The sequence below is a fragment of the Eleginops maclovinus genome, chromosome 22, assembly GCF_036324505.1.
Source record: "Eleginops maclovinus isolate JMC-PN-2008 ecotype Puerto Natales chromosome 22, JC_Emac_rtc_rv5, whole genome shotgun sequence".
Lineage (NCBI taxonomy): Eukaryota > Metazoa > Chordata > Actinopteri > Perciformes > Eleginopidae > Eleginops > Eleginops maclovinus.
Window position 1 is genome coordinate 14,779,270 of NC_086370.1, and position 19,570 is coordinate 14,798,839.

At 39.9% G+C, this 19,570-nt stretch overlaps 1 protein-coding gene across 1 annotated transcript; it reads left to right on the forward strand.

Annotated features, from left to right (window-relative positions):
• The first annotated feature begins 426 nt into the window (after positions 1 to 426).
• On the forward strand, positions 427 to 12,995 carry LOC134859114 (exportin-5). Its single transcript, XM_063875442.1, has 33 exons — positions 427 to 621; positions 1,176 to 1,297; positions 1,375 to 1,447; positions 1,570 to 1,707; positions 2,023 to 2,205; positions 2,307 to 2,333; positions 2,414 to 2,599; positions 3,310 to 3,386; positions 3,471 to 3,515; positions 3,631 to 3,721; positions 3,838 to 3,921; positions 4,036 to 4,161; positions 4,292 to 4,382; positions 4,462 to 4,590; positions 4,785 to 4,900; positions 5,011 to 5,166; positions 5,534 to 5,575; positions 5,664 to 5,753; positions 5,839 to 6,035; positions 6,119 to 6,221; positions 6,364 to 6,545; positions 7,031 to 7,131; positions 7,233 to 7,329; positions 7,419 to 7,554; positions 7,660 to 7,758; positions 7,884 to 7,930; positions 8,125 to 8,228; positions 8,825 to 8,884; positions 9,377 to 9,471; positions 9,560 to 9,667; positions 9,979 to 10,116; positions 10,666 to 10,830; positions 11,076 to 12,995. Exons 1-33 carry the CDS (start codon positions 520 to 522, stop codon positions 11,223 to 11,225), a joined length of 3,660 nt encoding a protein of 1,219 aa, XP_063731512.1. The 5' UTR covers positions 427 to 519; the 3' UTR covers positions 11,226 to 12,995.
• Positions 12,996 to 19,570: the final 6,575 nt, after the last annotated feature.

Consider the following 19,570-nt stretch of genomic DNA (forward strand, 5'->3'; position numbering starts at 1 on the left):
GCATAGTAAAACACAAAAGAAGTTACCCTTGTGTGTTTTTCTTCATTGCATTTTCATTGCTTTCGTGGTAGCTAGGGTTATGAATCAATTAATAATAATGTTGAATAAATGATAAAATCAAAAGCATGGCAGTGGCTTTTTTCTGCTTACTTGTTTAAGAAATAAATACAATTGAAATGAATGAACATGGATTGGGTATTCCTATGATCATTTATTCAATGGTGTTGAATAATAATTAAAAACACTTTTGGTTTATAAAGGTTCAAAGACTTTTTTTTTTAACCCTGATGTGATAACTCTTGCAGTATATAGACGATCTTTTTTGTAAAAAAAAAAAAAAACCCAAACATGACGGTTACACTACAACTCCCAGCATTCTAATTCAACGGAAAGCCAACAGTTCAAACACGCGGACATCACATTTTTTGCACGTTGGTACCTCCCTGTATACGCAGCTCACTGTTGTGCAGGTGTTTTGCATAAGGGAGATCCTCGTTTTTCAAGACGCTACCCGAAGTCATGGCTGACCAGGTGGCCGCCATGTGTGATCAGCTTATCAAAGCTCTGAATGTGATGATGGATGCAGAAACAGGACAAGTTTACCGACTGGAGGCCCTAAAGGTAGCATCGTTTTGGGTTGCTAACTAGCTGCTAGCTCGCTGAGAATGTCATATGTTGTAGCTGTTGTGAAATTAGACTCAAATAACTGCGTAGCTGAATAACAAAAACCCAATATTTTAATTGTAGGTCTAGTGTTAACACAATTGCTTACACAGTTTGTCTACGTTCGCTTATAAATAATGATGGCCAGATGTTTTGCGAGCTAGCCCCTGCATGCCATGAGTGTCATCTCACCAACACATCCATTGAAGACATGCATTCATTCAAAGAAATTGTTATTTACTGTCCTGCAGAGGGTTATTAAATACTGAGCCCGGTTTAACAAGTCCAATAAACCATGGCAACGCTGTATCTAGCTTAAATGCCGAATTTGTCTGTTAGCTTTAGGCTATTAAGTATTGAATGAAAAGTTGCTAAGACAGCTATTGTTGAAACCACGTTCTTACTTACTCACTAGACCAACATGGTAATACTATCGTATGTTTAACATTTATATCAATAACTTTATATATGGGTCTGTGTTATAACAAGCTTTATTTGTTTTTTTGCTTCAGTTTTGCGAGGAGTTTAAAGAGACAAGCTCCTTCTGTGTCCCATGTGCCTTGCAATTGGCTGACAAAGCCCAGCCAGCTGTTGTAAGACACTTTGGTTTACAAATCCTGGAACACGTAATCAAGTGAGTGCAAAAGAGACGTCATGTTTATAACAAATAATTACATACTAAAAGCTAAATAAACCTTATTTTTCTTGCAGGTTCAGATGGAACAACATGCCACAACAAGAGAAGGTCCAGTTGAAGGAATGTGCCATGCACCTGTTAGCAACTGTACGTGTGTGACATTAATAGGCTGTTAAAAACATATCTATCTGTATTTTGGTTTAAATTAGCCTGAATCTTACTGTCACAGTGTGGATACTTATCTAACCGCTGTTATTGCGTCTTATCAGGGTACTCATTCTATCCTAGAGGAAGAGAGCCACATCAAAGATGGCCTGTCACGAATCACTGTGGAAATGATAAAGAGAGAATGGCCTCAACATTGGCCAGATATGCTGAAAGAGATGGAGGCTCTCACTAGCAACGGGGTGAGTAATTCATAGGGTGCATATGGTTTGTTATTGCATATGTGTCGTTTCCTCTGTGAGATTGCATGCAAATTGAATAACATTGTGCAATAACTGCGTCATCGTGTCAACTGGGCTAGTTGAAGATTGTAGCAATTGCAGGGTAAATAATTAACTATGAACCTAAACAACATATTTCCCACTTGGTTATTGTAGTAGAGCACAAAGTATTTTCTTTACCAAAAGTTGCTGTCCTTTAATGTTGTTCTTTGACTTTTTTTAAGTTGAATGTAATAAATAAAGTTGAAGCTAAAATGCACTTCTGTCTTTTCATAGGAGGCACAGACAGAGTTGGTGATGTTGATCCTGCTGAGACTGGCGGAGGATGTGATCACTTTCCAGACGTTGCCAACCCAGCGACGCAGAGACATCCAGCAGACACTCACCCAAAACATGGAAAGCATCTTCAGCTTCATGATGGCCATTCTGCATCTTAATGTGGAGGAATACCGCAAACTGGTCAGTGGGGCCTTACCTTTTATATTTTGTAGAAATGAGTAGCAATCAAGTATTGATATGAATGTTTGTCTGACTTTCTTTTTTCTTATTTCTGTTTCCAGAAAGGGTCTTCCGGACATGAACTGCAGGTCAGTACACGAGACTGCTTCTCTGCTTTAAAATGAACCTCATATTAACTTGATTACTTACCTTGATTTTCCATACACAGGCCAGGGCTCACTGCAGAGTTGCTGTGGCTACGCTGAATACACTCGCAGGCTACATAGACTGGGTGTCTCTGGTGCACATCACCTCCGGTAACTGTCATCTACTGGAGATGTTGTGTTTACTGCTGAGTGAACCGGAGCTGCAGCTGGAGGCAGCAGAGTGTCTGCTCATCGCTATCAGTCGGAAGGTGAGTCGCAGACAAAACACAGCAATGTAAGGTCCTTGTTAAGCCCATAGACTGTAGCTTAAGCTATAATGCTAGCTGTAAATCCCATTGTTTTAATATCTCCGATAGTTGTTACTATATGATATGCTTGAAACATCTAGACATATTTTATGGAATTTATTGGAAAATTGGACAATGGAAAGATGTGGTGCATGTCCTGAGCAATAGGGCCACCTTGTGGTTATTTAAGAAAATACAACTATTTTGGCTCAACGCACTTGTAGACAAACTACCCTTTTTTCAATTTTAGTTTAACAATGATTCTTAGTTGATTATTTATAATATATACATTATATATTGTTAGGTCCAAACAAGTTTTGAGTGCACCCTTCAACACTTAGAGATCATTTTTAAAGTCTTAAGGAAAATCTTTTGATGATGTTATGGCTACATTATACATTTAAACGCCTATAAGTCATCAGCCAATCATCTTTAATGTATATCAATGTTTATTTGACGATGATCTAGATGCTGAATAAAAAAAATACAGGAAATAAATTAGGGGGTTGTGCAGCCTTGGTGAAAGTAATTGATTTAGAGTTGGAATATGAAAGTGCCTTATCATTTATTTTAGAACTGTAGATCAGATGAGTCATGCTACAAAATGCTCAGTTTCTCCCTATACGTTTTATATTAAATTAACAATAACACGCCATGTCTTTCTGCCACAGGGCAAGCTGGAGGATAGGAAGCCCTTCATGCTGCTGTTTGATGATGTGGCCATCCACTACATACTTTCTGCAGCCCAGTAAGTACATGTTTCTCCACCGTCCCACTTTACTGGCTTTAACGTACCACTGTCACTGTTAACCCATGGATTGTCTGGTTGCAGATCGGCAGATGGTTTGGCAATATGTATGAAATCCTCTGAATCACAGTAAGTAATATGATGCATCTGCATATTGTGTAGCACAAAAAGATGTAAAAGAGCTATAAAAGAACATAGACATTTTTTTTCAGTATTGTGACTTTTATCCTGTGTTTGCTTTCAGAGCAGTGGAGGTGGTGGAACGACGCTACATCTTCCTGAAGAGGCTGTGTCAGGTGCTGTGCGCTCTGGGAGGCCAGCTCTGCTGTTTAGTGGTAAATGTGACTTAATCTGGCTGCGCATCAATTCCTGTGTTAACATGGACTTTTATCCTGGCCATGAACACATTTTATGTAAGATCATATAAGCATATCATATATTCTCTTCACAGGGTTCAGATGTAGAGGTTGAAGTACCTGCAAATCTCAGCAAGTACATTGAAGCCCTTTTAGCCTTCACTACACATTCCAGTCAGGTGAGATAGATTGATGGCGTTGACCTCTAAATCCCTCATGTTGTACACTGCATTTGAATCTGTAGATCGTGAATCCTTCAGCTGTTTGTTCTTTCTGTGTTTGATATTCTGCAGTTTCTGAAGAAAACCACCCTGCCTACTTGGGGAGCTTTGTTCAGACACGAGACTCTGTCTAAGGACGCAGTAGTTGTAGAGATGGCCACCAAATTCCTCCGAACGTCTATGACCAACCTAGTCAAGGTGAGACACGGACGTAAGTGCTACCATTCCCAGGGTACATGGAAGCCAACCAGGTGTAAAGATTTTCAGTGTTATATTTAGGGTATAATTCAAGAGGTCTTAAGTTTAACTCTTCAGTCTTTCTCTTCAGGCTGGATTTCCATCTAGAAACGATAACCCAAGTTGCCAGTACTCCTGTGTGGACTTTGACAGTGACGAGGACTTTAATTTCTTTTTCAACTGTAAGCATTACAGATTACCTCATTTAAAATCAGTAGTCTTTGTCTGATCCCTTTAACAGTGTGTGTTCATGTTTAACAGCTTATCGAGCGCAGCTGGGACTGGTGGTGAGGTTTGCATGTCGCATTGTCCCTCTGGAGGCTTTCCAGATAGCATCAGAATGGCTACAGTATCAGATCAGCAGCCCTATTGATACTGGGGCTATCACATGTAAGTGTCCTAACTGTTGACAAATGATGGGGAGGTTCTTATTTGTACATTTGTGGTGGATATTGGATAATTTAACACTTAAAACGCATAGCATTGAATTGATTCTAACTTATACCTCGCTTTAGGCTTTACTTAGATCATAGATTCCTAAAAGCAGCTGATTAACTTGCCTTGTACCTCCTAAACCTCACTAGCTAAGACTGCAGAGGGCCTGTGCTCCCTCCTGTCTCCATCAGTGGTGCAGTGGGATGCAATGACCGTGTTCATGGAGTGTATGGCCACACAGATCTTCAAAAATGTAGCGGAGGAGGTAAGAGGATCCGTTTGAAGTTGCGGAACAACCGGAGTGATAAAAATAATGTGGACTTTAATTATGTAAAAGTTAACCCCCCCCCCCTCCTTCTGCCTCTTACTCTGTAGAAGTTGCCCATAGATCAGAGCATGGAGCTGGTGCAAGCCGTGCTGAACTACGACACCAAAGACCCGCTCATCTTGTCCTGTGTCCTCACCAACGTCTCTGCCCTCTTCCCGTTTGTCATACATAGACCGCACTTCCTGCAACAGGTCCTCTACAAGGTCAGCCGAGTCCTCATTGGTCCCTGCATATTATTTATGTGTAACTTCCATATATGTTTTATCATTTATCATCGCTCTCTCTCTCTATATAGATAGATACATAGATCGATAGATAGATATAAATACAGTATGTAGTAGTTTTATGATGGTTTGCTGTTGGTGGTTGTTGAAGATAGTTAAGTAGATAAAAACTCTATTTAATATGATATTTATCACCCTTTTCAAATGTGGTTTGTCTGTGTAATTAAATATCCCATGTCACATAATGTTGCTGTGCCACCAGTTTCTACAACCTTTAAAATCAAGTTTATAACGGGTATTATATTCAACATTGACCTGACAGTACTTTATTATTTTGTCCTTACAGCTGTTTAAAGCAGTCACATTTGAAGTTGGTCAGGAAACTAAGGTGAGTGTCTTTCACAGAACCAATTAATCAAACATAACCGGGGATTATTCCATATCCTACATGTCTTAAACCTAAAATCTATCTTTAGGCACCTCGGTCCCGAGCTGTGAAGAACGTGAGGAGGCACGCCTGTTCTTCAGTCATCAAAATATGCAGGGACTACCCTAGGGTCCTCTTGGTAAGTGTCCAATTAACCCAGTTTAAGTCAAATTGCCTGACATGGATTATACTCTAGTTAACATGATTTATTTTCTCCTCCCCAGCCTTGTTTTGACATGTTTTACAATCATGTGAAGAAGCTGTGCTCGAGCCTAGCCACGCTCTCTCAGGTGGAAAGTTCGCTAATGGAGGCTCTGGTGCTCATCAGTAACGAGTTCAAAGACTTCGAAAAGCAGAAGGCTTTTATAGACGAACTGATGGCTTCAGTGGTTGCAGACTGGACCTCGGAGGAGATGAGGCAGTGCGTATGAATTTTCCTCAATCTGTACATGTGCTATAAAGTCATTAACAAAACGTGACTGTTATCTCTTCTTTGTGTTCCAGTTTGCTTTCCAACCCTGCCGTGTACCTGTCCTTTGTTGGGGCCGATCAGGTTGTCACTGAGCAGAATAAAGATGCAGGCACAACTGGACATAATAGAGGGAGGGTATGTGTTCTTAGTATGTGGGTCATTTTTGTTGCAACAAATTCTTAGAGCCATCTTGCTAGTATGGGTACAAATTGCTTGTAGTGAGCTACATAATGTCACAATTGATAACTCTTAATCTGTTGTTTTTTTTCCCTTTTAGCTGAGTTTCTGCTTGTATGCCATGATGGGGGTGGTGAAGCGGGTGCGCTGGCCCGCCGACCTGGAGGAAGCCAAAGCTGGTGGCTTTGTGGTGGGCCTCACCCCCGCAGGAGCTCCCATCTACAGAAACCCCTGCACTGCCCAGTTTCTGGCCTTTCTGCCCAACCTGCTGGTTCTAATCAGGTTTGCCTTTTTTATTTAGCACAATCCTTTTTGTATTACTTCTGTCATTCAACAAGGTCTTAACCTGGGCAGTTGTCACAGCTGATAATAAGCTTTACACTGTATATGAGGGCATGTAAGAGCCTTTTTCTGATGTCAGAAGGAAAATAAAGAGGAAAGGCCTTCACATGATCAGCTGGCCGCAGGCTTGGTGGACTTGCCTGCTTAGAGCAATGCACACTGATTTTGATTGGCAGCTGAGAGGTGGTGCAAATTTAAAAAAGGCATTCCTGCAAATGTTGATAAGCAACTCTATTTAATTAATGTAATTTACTTACATAGTTTAGCAGTTACTATATTTAATTACACTTACATAAAACGTTTGATAAAATGAGGTCAGTGCTTTACTCTGTGTTTGGTAATCAGTTTGTCTAGCAGTGTCCCAATTATACTTCCTGCTATTATGCTGATGTGTGACCCGTCTCTTTCTCTATTCCTCACGGCAGGACTCAAAACAGTCTGTTCACACCGGAGAACATGGCTCGTCTGAGTGAGACCTTCTCCAGGGCGCATGATGTGATGGACGCAGAGAAAAATGTGGTTCTTGGTAAGACGGGCTTCCAGCACATGCTTTGATTTTTCTCACCATCAGTAAGCCATCATCCTAATGGATTATGGTTAAACTTTCTAAGTATGTGCTCTCTCCAGGTCTCACTCAGAACCTTCTGGACATTTATGACTCTGCTGTGTATAGAACCAGCCTGGAGCGAATGCAGGGATTCTTTTCCACATTGTATGATAACTGGTGAGAAATATCCCCAAATGTTTGGTGTTGTTTGAACCTAACATGTTGTTGCAGATTAAATGTAACTTACACTCTCTTTACCTCTGTAGCTTCCATATCCTAGGAAGCGCAGGTGTTTCCCTGCAGCAGGAGTTTTACACCATTGAGAGGTTGAGTGAAGAAATAGCTGGCTCTGCTTTTTCCTCCCTGGACCATATGCCGGACCACAGACTTCGCCCTATGATTCATATCCTCGTTTTGGCTTTATTTGATTTTCAAGTTTTAATCATTGTAAAGGAACTAAGCTGAGCTGTTGCTCTATGTTGACATGGAGTTTCCTTAATAACTTTACGGGTGTTTCTGAGGCAGTTGGTGCTATCATGTCCTCAGGAGTACTACAACAGTCTACTGTGCCCCCTGCTGGGACCTCTGTTTGCCTACATGCAGCAGGTCAGATCTCCACACCAACCCATTCTGAAACATTTATCACTAATTTCACCATTTACATACATTTAATACACTCGGACTGTGTTGTTTTGGTTGCTTAATCCTCTTGTTTCCATTTCATACTATAGAGACTCAATGCCAAGTGGCAGGTCATCAGCCAGAGGACCTCTGTCAAGTACGTTTTCTATACGGGGCTTCATGTTTGTATCTGTATTTGTTTGTGTATATAAGCTGGAAATTGTAAAGAACGGGTAGTTCCCCCTGCCCTTAGATTTACAATCCAGGTCCACAGAATAATGGCAGTATTTAAATAAATGTCATACATTTACTTAAATACAATCTTTATTTCATATTTTTCCCGGTTTGTAGTGGTGAGGATGAGGAGGTGGTGTGTCAGGAGAGCCATGTGACGCAGGAGATGTTGGAGGAGCAGCTGGTCCGCCTGCTCACCAGGGAGGTGCTGGATCTTCTCTGTAAGTTTCAGAATGAGAAGTGAACTCTTATGTTAATGTTGCTGTTAACTGATTATTTTTTAATTAAACTGGACTTAAGGAATGCACCTATAACAGCAGTGTATTAACTAGCATTGCAATGAGCCGGCTATTTTTGCATTTGCTGGCAGAGGTATTGATTACAAAGTAAAATATCTGTTGCAGAAGGATATTTTATAACAATGACGTTGCACTTGTTTTATGATAGCGATTTAATGTCCCTGACGTATCCTTTTTTTAAAGCCATGCGCACGGTGAAAATCACAGCTTATTACTGCTAATGCACTTTTAGTCATGTTGTGTATGTTCCAGATGGGCAAACTAAAAACACATCAGCAACATTCAAATGTGAGCCATAATTCCTGTATAGAGCAGAGAGTCTACATTAAATAACAAACCCTCACTGTGAATGCAAAAACGACAATAGCCAATATATTGCGCCATGAGGGTGATGTTTGGTGATGCATATTGAGAAGGTGCTAAACAAATATTGTGTGTTTATTGAGCAGCAACTGAATGTTCAGGAGGAGGAGTTGAGTTATCGTGCGGTCATATCATTTCTGTTCTTTCTCTTATAGTTGTGAGCTGCATTTCCAAAAAAGGAAATGAACCGGCAGCAGATAAAGAGGAAATAGATGGTAAGATAAAACTTTAAAAACAGATGTTTCATGTTTTTTGTTGTTGTTTGGATTTATAAGATTTTAGTCGGATTCCTCACAATATACACATCAAAATAAATATTCCCAATGACAAGATGGCAGGACTTCTGACTATTGTGTGCCTAATTTATATATAATCATTTACATAGTTGAGTCGGATTCGTCTATTCCTGCCTATTGTCAAATCACTTTTAGTTGTATTTAACTGTCGCTTTCTGTTAACGTATTCTGATCTCCATGGTACTTCTGTGATTGTCAAAAACATTTGGAAAGTGCATAGTCTATCATGGTTCAAATTTGGATCAGGCTGATATTTATGCCTTCATGTCATGCTTTTCTTGTAGAAACCATTAAATTATATGCAAAATCAGACATTCAGCACCCCCATAATGCTTGAATCATAGGTTTCCTTTCCTATTCCTTTTGGGACACCTCTAGTCTTATCACTTTGCTTGAACTGTTCTCTCATAGAGGAAGACATGATGATGGATTCAGCGCATACGGCGTCTCCTGCCCAGCCCACAGACGAGCTGAGTGAGCTGGGAAAACACCTGATGAAACACGAGGTCAGCCTGAGATGCATAACATACAAACGAGTATAATTATTAATGAAATACTGCTTACAGGCTCAATACCTTTCTTTTTCTCATCCAGAACATCTACATGAACATGTTGACCCTCTCCTTTACCTCCCTGTCGTGGAGGGACACCACCAACTGTCACCGCACTGCTTCCATGGTCTGCTGGACTCTTCTGCGGCAGGTAGCAACAAACGTACCAAATAGAAGTCAGGCATATAGTTTGTTATAAGTGTCCACAAATGTCATGCAATACAACGGAAGTCTAAGGATGAAAAGACTATGCTTGATACAGCTTTGTATACACCGGAAGTATTTTCTGACACCTTTCTTACCATTTAATGCACTTTTTCTTGTCTACCGTGTCAGGCTTTTTCATTGATTGAAGATTTCAGGTGGTTCACTCATTGCCTGTGAACAGTGGCTGTTAAATGTATCATTTTATGTTCAGTTTTTCTAAAGTTTTCCTCTCAAATCTACTCTTTGCCCCTTCAGGTTGTAGGGGGTAATCTTCTCCCTGAGGCAGTCACATGGTTTTACACCAGCGTTCTCAGGGCCCTTCAGGTTCACGGGCAGCATGAAGTCTGCAACTCTACCCTATCTCAGCTGGCCATGCACATCTATGAAAACCTGGTGAGGCTAAAAGCGATAAGTGCTGCTATATCTTCTCTTTATTTCAACCTTGTTTGGTTGAGTTTAAGATGTCCCTAATGCTGCAAATGACCATGACTGCCCTTCCCATTATTCTCATGATTGTTTTTATTGTAAGATGATTAAAGTGACGTCTTGAAATGCAGGTTTTATCTAACTTGCAGTCCAAAACTTTAAAACTGTTCAGTTGACTGTCAGAAATGGAAGAAGCATGAACAAGCACAAATTCGTAAAAGCTGCGACCACGTACATTTATGCATTCACACACAGCCTCACAAAAACTTGACATCCATGCCAAGTTTCAACCTTCAAGTGAGAAATACTGGATATTTTTGTGGACCCAGAATGGCGCTGCTAAAAAATAACATCAAACGAGCCTCTGATTCATTGGCAGTCAAATGACTAATTGTTTCTGCTGTTAAGTCCCATATTACATTTTTATCAGTATGATATAGAAGTTGTATTTCTTTTTAGTTGATTCCTCAGAATGCTTTGCTGTTAATATCCTTACCTTCTGTTTATCTGCCATAGCGAGCTCGCTATCCAGAGCTGAGAGCAGTGATGACCCAGATCCCAAACATAAGTGTGGAGGCTCTGGACCAGTATGATCACCGGCTCTTGGACCCTAATGCCCAAAAGGTTGGAGACAAGAAGAGGAAAGACCAGTTCAGGAAGCTCATCGAAGGAACCGTTGGGGTAATGCCACATTTAGCCACTAGAGAGCAGTGCTTCTCTTTTATATCCCACTGTAGACTCATCAGAAGTGACCAGACACCCTGGCCTCAGAATGCAAGTCATTACTCAGCAGTGTGTGATTCTGGCTGTGCTGTAAATCTTCTGTGCTCGCCAGAAAAGAAATGCAGCAGCTCAACAGGGCTCTACAATGTAATGAAATTCCCATAGCTCTGTTTAACCCCTCCTCTCTTGTCTCTCGCCAACAGAAAGCTCTGTGCCAGCAGTTCAGGAAGGAGGTTCATATCCGGAATCTTCCATCGCTCTATAAAAACCCGAAGCCGGACAAGGATATAGTGCTGAACAGTGAAGCAACAGGCCTGGAAGCTCTCTTTGCACCGGAGAAGAATACCCTGTAGGAACACAGTGGTTCTAATGGACTTCATACTGACTGCAGAGAGTTATGTGTACAAACAGGGGTTTCCGTCACTTTCCTCCAGCTGGGGCAGTGCGGCTCTCCCTAACATGACTGTCCACACTTCTGTTTCTCAATAGGTCATCTTTATTTTACCATTGATGTACCACAACACCAGTCATAAAATCGTCTCACCAGTAATTTGTGCAAGCAAGTATATAACTGTAGATTCCTTTTTAAATCCTATTGCAAAAACATTTTGTCTTGATTCCTTTACTCGTACCAATTAATGTGGTATGGAAGAAGTAGTAGTAAGGATTTTATATTAAAGTATGTTTCTTTGTCGTATTGTGGGAAGAGACAATCTCAAAATAGCATACTAACCATTATTTTATCTTCAGCAGAAGCTTAATTGAGCCACAAAACTATTTTCTAACAGGATGATTTAGCCATTTCACTTTGGACCTATTTCATTGTGGTGCCGTTATTTGCTCAATGACGAGCATCATGCACACTAATCATGTCCGATGTATAGGACTGTGGTATCAGACAGCAAGAATTCAGCTGTGGTTTGACATTTAAAATAGAAATTGGCATCTAATGATACATAAAAAAGGTGTGTGTGTGTGTGTGTGTGTGTGTGTGTGTGTGTGTGTGTGTGTGTGTGTGTGTGTGTGTGTGTGTGTGTGTGTGTGTGTGTGTGTGTGTGTGTGTGTGTGTGTGTGTGTGTGTGTGTGTGTGTGTGTGTGTACTTTTTTTGTAAAACAAATTCTGATGTTAGTGTTAGCAGATATGTTGTGCAACCACGCTGGTGCTGTCGAGGCTGGTCCAGAAGAAGAAACATTTAGGATTTTTTTTTTGGCATAATTTCGTTTGACCCGACAACCTTGAATGCCATGCCTCTGATTCTGAAAGAATACTGAAAGGTACCTCATATACAATGCTCCCTTAGATGGGGTAAACATGCATCATAGGAACATACCATAAGAAGAAAAGTAATTATGAACATTTTTTTTTAGTATGCAGATATTACACAGCAGTTGTTTTAGGCAACGATTGGTTTTTTGTTGCTTTTTTTTAAAGCAGGCATGTATGATACTACAAATGTTGTTCCAACACCTGTTTGACCAACGTGACCATACAATCATTTCTGAGAAACAACAAGATATAGTTTTCATAAAGATTGTTTATGGATGAACTCAACAAATAATGTGTAGCTAAATCCAAGTCTTTGTTTTTTTCCCAACTGTATTTGGTGATGATTTTTCGTTTTCTCATATGTGTTTTTGTATCTGTACATTTACCAACATTTAGAATGCTAAACATAAAAAAGAAATGGTGAACCAGCCATACATTCCTCCATTTTCAAGGGATTGTTTAAAATCATGATTTGGTGGATGTATTTTACTCTTATAGAGCTGCTATGCTAGATATGATGAGAACTGAGTTGGGAAGATTCAGTCCAAAAATAAATGCGAGATATTTCGGCTTTGAGTGAGCCCCTTTTGAATGCATAGACTGGATTATTTACTGAAAACGGGTTCACATCCTACTTCCCCAGTGAAATTAAAAATGAGTGAAGCTTGGATGTCCAATGATTTGATTTTCCTGTCTTTGTGATGATTGTGTACATACAGTCATTTAGAAAAAGTACTCAACACTAACATGTTCTGTGCAAAGGGCAAAAGCATTGTTTTTTTTGGAGTTTTTTTAAAGTCTAGTGTGGTTTATTCTTTGTTTCATTTTTAAATAAATGAATCAATATTGATCTTGATTTACTTTTGTCTAAATATTTTTTTAGAGTTATGAAAAACACAGTTGATACTGATGGACATATCTGGGTCTTAATATTTGTTTTTGTTTCTGGTTCTTAATATTTGTTTTGTTTTGCACATTCGGCCCAACATCTAAATAGTAGTCAAGTAATAATACTTGTAAAATCAGATTTGGGTGAAATAAAATTCTTATGGAAAGACCAATATTTGCAGAAAAATAATTTATATTAAATTAATTGTACCATCATCTTTCCAGAACCTTAATTTATTCTTTAAGCTGGTACATTATAATGGATATTTCATTAGTGAGCGAGGGACATTTTAGTTATCATATATTGGTAAAAGCAGTTCACATTCCATACCGGAAGGTGGCGATCACTTCCAATATGCTATTACCGACTACCGTAGAAATATTGGAAAGGAGCGCAATGAACAAGAACTGGGTTTGTTGTCTACCGCTATGTTATGTTTTATTATAGTAAAACAGATTGTGAATGAGCAAATTATAAATATTCACAGTCAACAGGCAGTCTTTTATACCTCGAAGTTTTAAACCAACATCCTCAGTTTAAAGTTAAAATGTTGGTAAGAAAAAGTTTGATGTAGGACCTGGCAGCAAAAAACATGTAAGAGTATACCTGAGTATAAACAGGTAACTTTAAGTCACATTTGTCATTTACTGCACAGTTTTACTGTTACGTTACTCCACTACATTTAAACAATTCGTATTGTGTACCAATTTTAGCATTGACTTTTTACTCCACATTTGTTTCACATCTTAATTGTATAGTTAGGCTACTTCAAAGCTAAAGAAATATGCATTTAAAATCTGTTATTTTAGATTTTTACTAAATATATTGTAGGCCTACTTTTAAGGACTAAACTACCCAAATGTACATTACGTTGTTCAAATAAGCTTCACCCCCAGCTGATGCTACATTATAATGCTGAACACAAGAAATGTAATTTAAATTATTTAAATCATTGCAATTAACTGTTAACACACCTGAGATGAGTTTGCTTTAAAGTTATCAAAAATATTTGTTTATAAACCCACAATCAATCTCCTGACAATATGTATATGTCTAAATGTGCATTGAAAGAGCTATCTGCTGTAATTGAGAGCTGAATCAATTAGATACTCCTTTCAATTTGCAGAGAATTCTTGTTAACCACTTAATTGTTCAAGTCATTTATCAAGCAAATATGCCAAACAGGATCTTTTTAGAGGAGTTGCTGCTTGTCACATAAACAGTAAACAGAATTTCTTTAATCTATTTAATTAATTCAATTAATTAATATTTTAACTATAAATTAGGTTAATAAAGGAAATCATTTATTAGTAATGAAACAATGTTTGCAGAACTATGGTAATTAATCCTTCTGTCCAATCTGGCCATGAAGAGATCTGTTTCTAGTGTACAAAACAAACAAAACCCTGCACCCACCTTCAGTATGCCTACTCCCACCCACGCTACACAGATATCAGTATTGTGAACAACGAATGCTTAAAGTACAACACATGAATGCCTGTCTTTTTTTAAAACATTTTTACTGTGCAAAAAAGATCCAAATAACAAACTCTGATAATGCTTCTTAGTAATCCCCATGTCTATTGCCCATCCCGCAGTACTTTGCACCTCCTGCTTTTCCCATCGATGCTGCCTGACTGCAAGATTCTCTCATCAGTGTGACTCTGTAAACTTAAGCTCCAGACATTTGTCAGACATAAGACCCAAATAATAAGTTAAATGCTGACATTTACAAAGACAGGTACAGAAATTGACTGCTCTGGAAGAAAATCAAGATTTCTAAATTGCAAAAAATATATATAACTCACTGCCTTTAAAAAAAACAATGACTTTTCTTAATGTCATTAATTCAAACGTATAGTTCATAGTTCTCTCATTAGAATGAAATCATGTGTCTCAATGACATTACTGGCATTAATAAAGGTTAAATGCTTATTTTGTCGAAAAAGGTCTGCTGCATAGAAATCATTCTTGCAACATATCACTTCTACCACCCAGCTCCATGCTGTGATTCTGTTAATTAATTGTGTATTTAACTAACGCCAAATATTGCATTTAGTATTATGAGATTGTAGACACTTTTTGCAGTGGTAGCTGCCTGCCACATAAGTATCCTTGTCACTCAGAATCCAGAAAGGCCTGCTCTAGTTAGATTTACAGCAGTGCTCTCTCATAAGGATATTCCAAGGCATATTCAATGCTTTGGGAATTTGTTATATCATTCCCCAGACTGATACTTTTCAGTAGCATTGTTATGTAATGGTTTGAATATTAATATGGCTTCAAAATATCGTTTTTGCCGAGAAATGTACTAACCAGCTGCAGGACTGTGTGTAAGGTCACTTGCATTCCACACAGGTGACCTCTATTCATCTTAAATACATGGGTGCAAAAAAATAATTGGTGATTTCGGCATACAGAAAAATAGGTTTATGTTACTTTTCTAATTAAAAGTTGTTGTTTGTTCTTCATAAGTGTAGAATAAAAAAAAAATAACACATGTGGCAGTCTAATAACAATAAATGGCAGTATTGGAGGCAAGGTGCTACCTTAATGATCAAATGTGATCACACCATGGACTATTACAAAGGGGGCACACCTGTTCTTGATTATTTATCATACTATTATTATTTAGGTTGGCTGATAGAGTTGATTGTAGACCGATGTTGTTGCTCTGTTCCTCTTGTTGGTCCCATCATTACATGTTTGTATTTATTTTTCTACGACTATTATTAACATGTATGTTCTTGTTTTCCTCCAGCAGCAGCAGCTTCACGGCACCTTAGCAACGCGGTTGCCTCGCAACACAGAAGTTTCTGGTCGGAGTATTTTCAGTTCGGATCGTCAATCAACACATGGGACACAGGTGTGCGTTTCTAGCATGTTTTATTGATGCTTTGAACGCGAACTACACGTCTCAGAAGCGGCAAAGTGAGCTCCTATCAGCTACTACAAAGCAAGTTGCTGGGTTCAGGATGTTCGTCTGTTTTGTTATTTTCGTTTGTGCTTTGGCCCGTCGTCTTGTAACCGCACAACATGTGATGACCGGTCAGGCTCACACAGTCCCGGTAAACAGCACCGACGTTTCAACAGAGCCAACGCAGCAGAAGAACAGTTTGCATACACTATTGTGAACATTACGTCTGCCAAAATCCAGGTAAAACTTAATTCACTGTGTCACGGTCAATGTACATTAAATGCCATAAACAATATGTCGGTAATGAGTCCCGCTGTGTTTGATAGTTGGTCGCGGGGATAAACTACATCCTGGATATGCACCTGGGACGTGCGGTGTGCAAGAGAAACAACACTGCAGACAGTACACCATGTGCGTTTCACTCTGACTCCAAGGCAAGTTTTACATTGAAAGTGGTGCACTCTCAACTGAAAAAAAAAAAACTGACCAAAATACCTCAGAAAAGTTTGAAAGTGTGCTCCCTATTTGCTGCCCCAGTAAAATGGGTCATTTTGAAGTTAGTATAATAATACTATAATTATTTTGACAATTATTTCAGGAACTTCTGTTCCACTTCATTGTTACAGAAATTCCTTGGGAAGATTCACGTGTACTTACACGAACAAAGTGTCAACGACCTAATTGACTGACTTATGCTTGCCGCTGGTGGTGTTGCCAAGTAAACAGATTTTCCTGAAATGTGTTTTGGTGTGTTTCATAAATTGAGCTTATTAATACACGGTCCACAGCCTGTATTTTTGTTTACTAACCAATGATTTCATTGGTTCTAAGATTTACCACTTGTTTTAACACCAAATTGAATAAGTTCAGTGACCTGCACTCACTCAATGTATTGTATAAGGCAAAAAAAATGGCATAATTATTCCAGTGAGTGACCAGGGCAGCTTTACTGTGCCTCATCTCTCAGTGTGTGTCCTGGCAGCTGTAACGCTCTGGTTGCGTGTCAAGCTTGGTCAGACACATGGCTGCTAAACGGAGATGAGGCTACACCTCTCCTAGCTGCTACCACAGTCTCCAGAAGGGCACTGCAATGGAGGATTACAGGCATTTTCAGATTACTGCTCAGCAAGACTGAACTGTCTGCTGCTCTGACCCCTTTTTTCACAGGGTGAAAAAGCTCACTGATGTACAGATAAACATGCAACACAGTGGGAAACTGTGTCAAATAATGTCTAAGAATGTGGGTGTAGTTTGTTTGGGGCAACACTGGCATATGTAGGTATTTGCTCTAGTACCCTTTAGGGTTTAGTATTTTTTTTCCTCTTAACATTTTGCGTCACTCTCTCAAGAGCTGGATTAGTGACTGTTAAAATGCGTCTAATAGTAAACATTGCTAATTGTGTGGGGGCCAAAGGGGCAGCGTCTGTTTGGATTTGATTACAGTAAACAGCCGCATGGATAAGCGGTTCACACATACACACACCCTCTCTCACCCAACCCATAATGTCTCTTCATCGTCGATGTCTTAATCAAACGGAGCAAAACCTAAAGAATTGGCTGGCACTGTGGATTAGGTAGCAGGGGTTACGAATATGGGGGAAGGGGGATACTCCTTAACGTAGGATGACTAACATCGAAGCTTTGATGCCAGGAGTTTGCCCTGTCCATCTGCCACTCTACCCACCCACCCACCCACCCACCCACCCACTGACACACTAACAGGTGCGTGCACGCAAATACACGTGTGTTTTCTGTGCACGCGCTTGTATACCCCACCCTGCACTCTGGCCCTACCCCTGTCCTCACTTAGCCTGGGCAGCAGATGGTGAGGGGCAAGGCTTGTAGCCCCCCTCCCAACTCCAAGCCACCAGCCCATCACTCCCTATTCCCCCCCCCCCCCCCCCCCCCCCCACGAACACCACCCCACCCCTCTTTGTGTTGTTGAAGAGCCTGAGTGTTGAAAGGCGAGCCCAAGCTTGTTCCCCCCCCCACACAAATCCTTGGCTGGCTGCCATTGGCGGGACTCAGTCAGGTGTCCTAATGCTTCAGTTAGGGGAGGAAACGCTGGTTAATCTGCCCATCGCGTGCCACCGGCCATGGCCCTGGCCTCTTTGTGTCTGGCACCCCTCTGATCATCCCCTCCACCCCTTCATCTGTCTTTCCCCCTTCTCCTCCAACCCAGTTTCTCTACTCCAGGACAGTGTCATCCTTTCTTAAAGATCGTCCCCTCTTCCTCTTGGGATGTTTTGTAAATACATTCTTTATCAGACAATTCAGCTGTTTTGAAAGTTGTAGTACATTGTGTTGATGGAGTGGATAAATCTATTATCTCATTAGTCATTTAACCCTTCTCTATTTAGTGCTGAGTCATCGGACATCCAGTAGGCCTCCTCCTGAAAATGCACCTAAAGAGAAACTTTTGCCGCTGAATTTGATAGTAAATCATTGTGAAATAATGAATTCTATCGAAGTTGCCCCGAAAGGAAAGCTTAAGGTAAATAACAAAGTTGCTATCAATACAGTTTAGGGTTTAATACAAATTAACCATAAGAATGCAATTATGTTATATTCTTCATATTTTTCAATCCTTCATACTTGTGTATCTTCATCATCTCTTCTTATTCTAGCGTATATTGCTCTTGCTCTTACATGCGTCATCACAGGTGAAAGTCTATCTCATTATACAGACGGAGCATCACCTCGAACCCCTGGAAGGAGCACCGCTCTGATTAGGATGAATGATGCTAAGATGCCTCGATACGGTGTGGTTGCATAACCAAAGAGACGTCATTACCATTTGACCCCTGCTGACCTTCATTTTGATTGACCCTGGGTTTGGTCACTGCTTCAGAGCACAGGCAGGGGTATAAGGTCAGAGTTCAAAGTATCCTCAGCTGTGCTGTCATGGAAACAGCAGTGTTTGCTCTTCTGATGGTCAGTTTATTTATGACGATGGTTATTTTAAAACCATATTTACATTTTCTGTTTTTTATCCCACCTTTTTGGAAGGTTTGGTGTTTAGGCCTTTAAACCCCCAAATCAACCATGTTTTTTCTAATACTGTAAAGCTAAACTTAAGATATGAATCTTTTTGGACTCATATTTGATTTAGATAAACTGAATATTGATATGTAATGGTTGCTTTTGTCGTACTCTTTCTTCCTAGGTTGTTTTTGGATACTGGGGCAATTACTGCTCACTGTATTTTAAAGACTAATTCTTTGTTATTTAGCCGCCATTTTTGTTATTTTTACACAATGTAAAAAGTGCTATGTGTAGGAAAGCAGATATCTCCTGTCTAGAGTGTTATGACCGAAGCTTTGTGATCCGCCATTGTGGTCAATCGAAATACACCCGTGGTTTGTTTTTCCACTTCCTGTTTGTGACTGTTGTGAAGGGTTTCCTTGCAATCAGTGCTGCGGCAGGGGGGGGGGGGGGGGGGGAAATCAATACTTTCAATGTAACATGCGGCCAATGGAATAAGGGAATGATTTATAATGGGATGGCTACTCTTCGAATCCGATGGGATTTGTGCTTGGTGGCCGGATGAGTGGAGGGGAGGATGGGGGGTGGCGCACAGAGCCAGAGCAAGAAGAACTCTAAAATGTAAAAAAAAAGTGCTTCC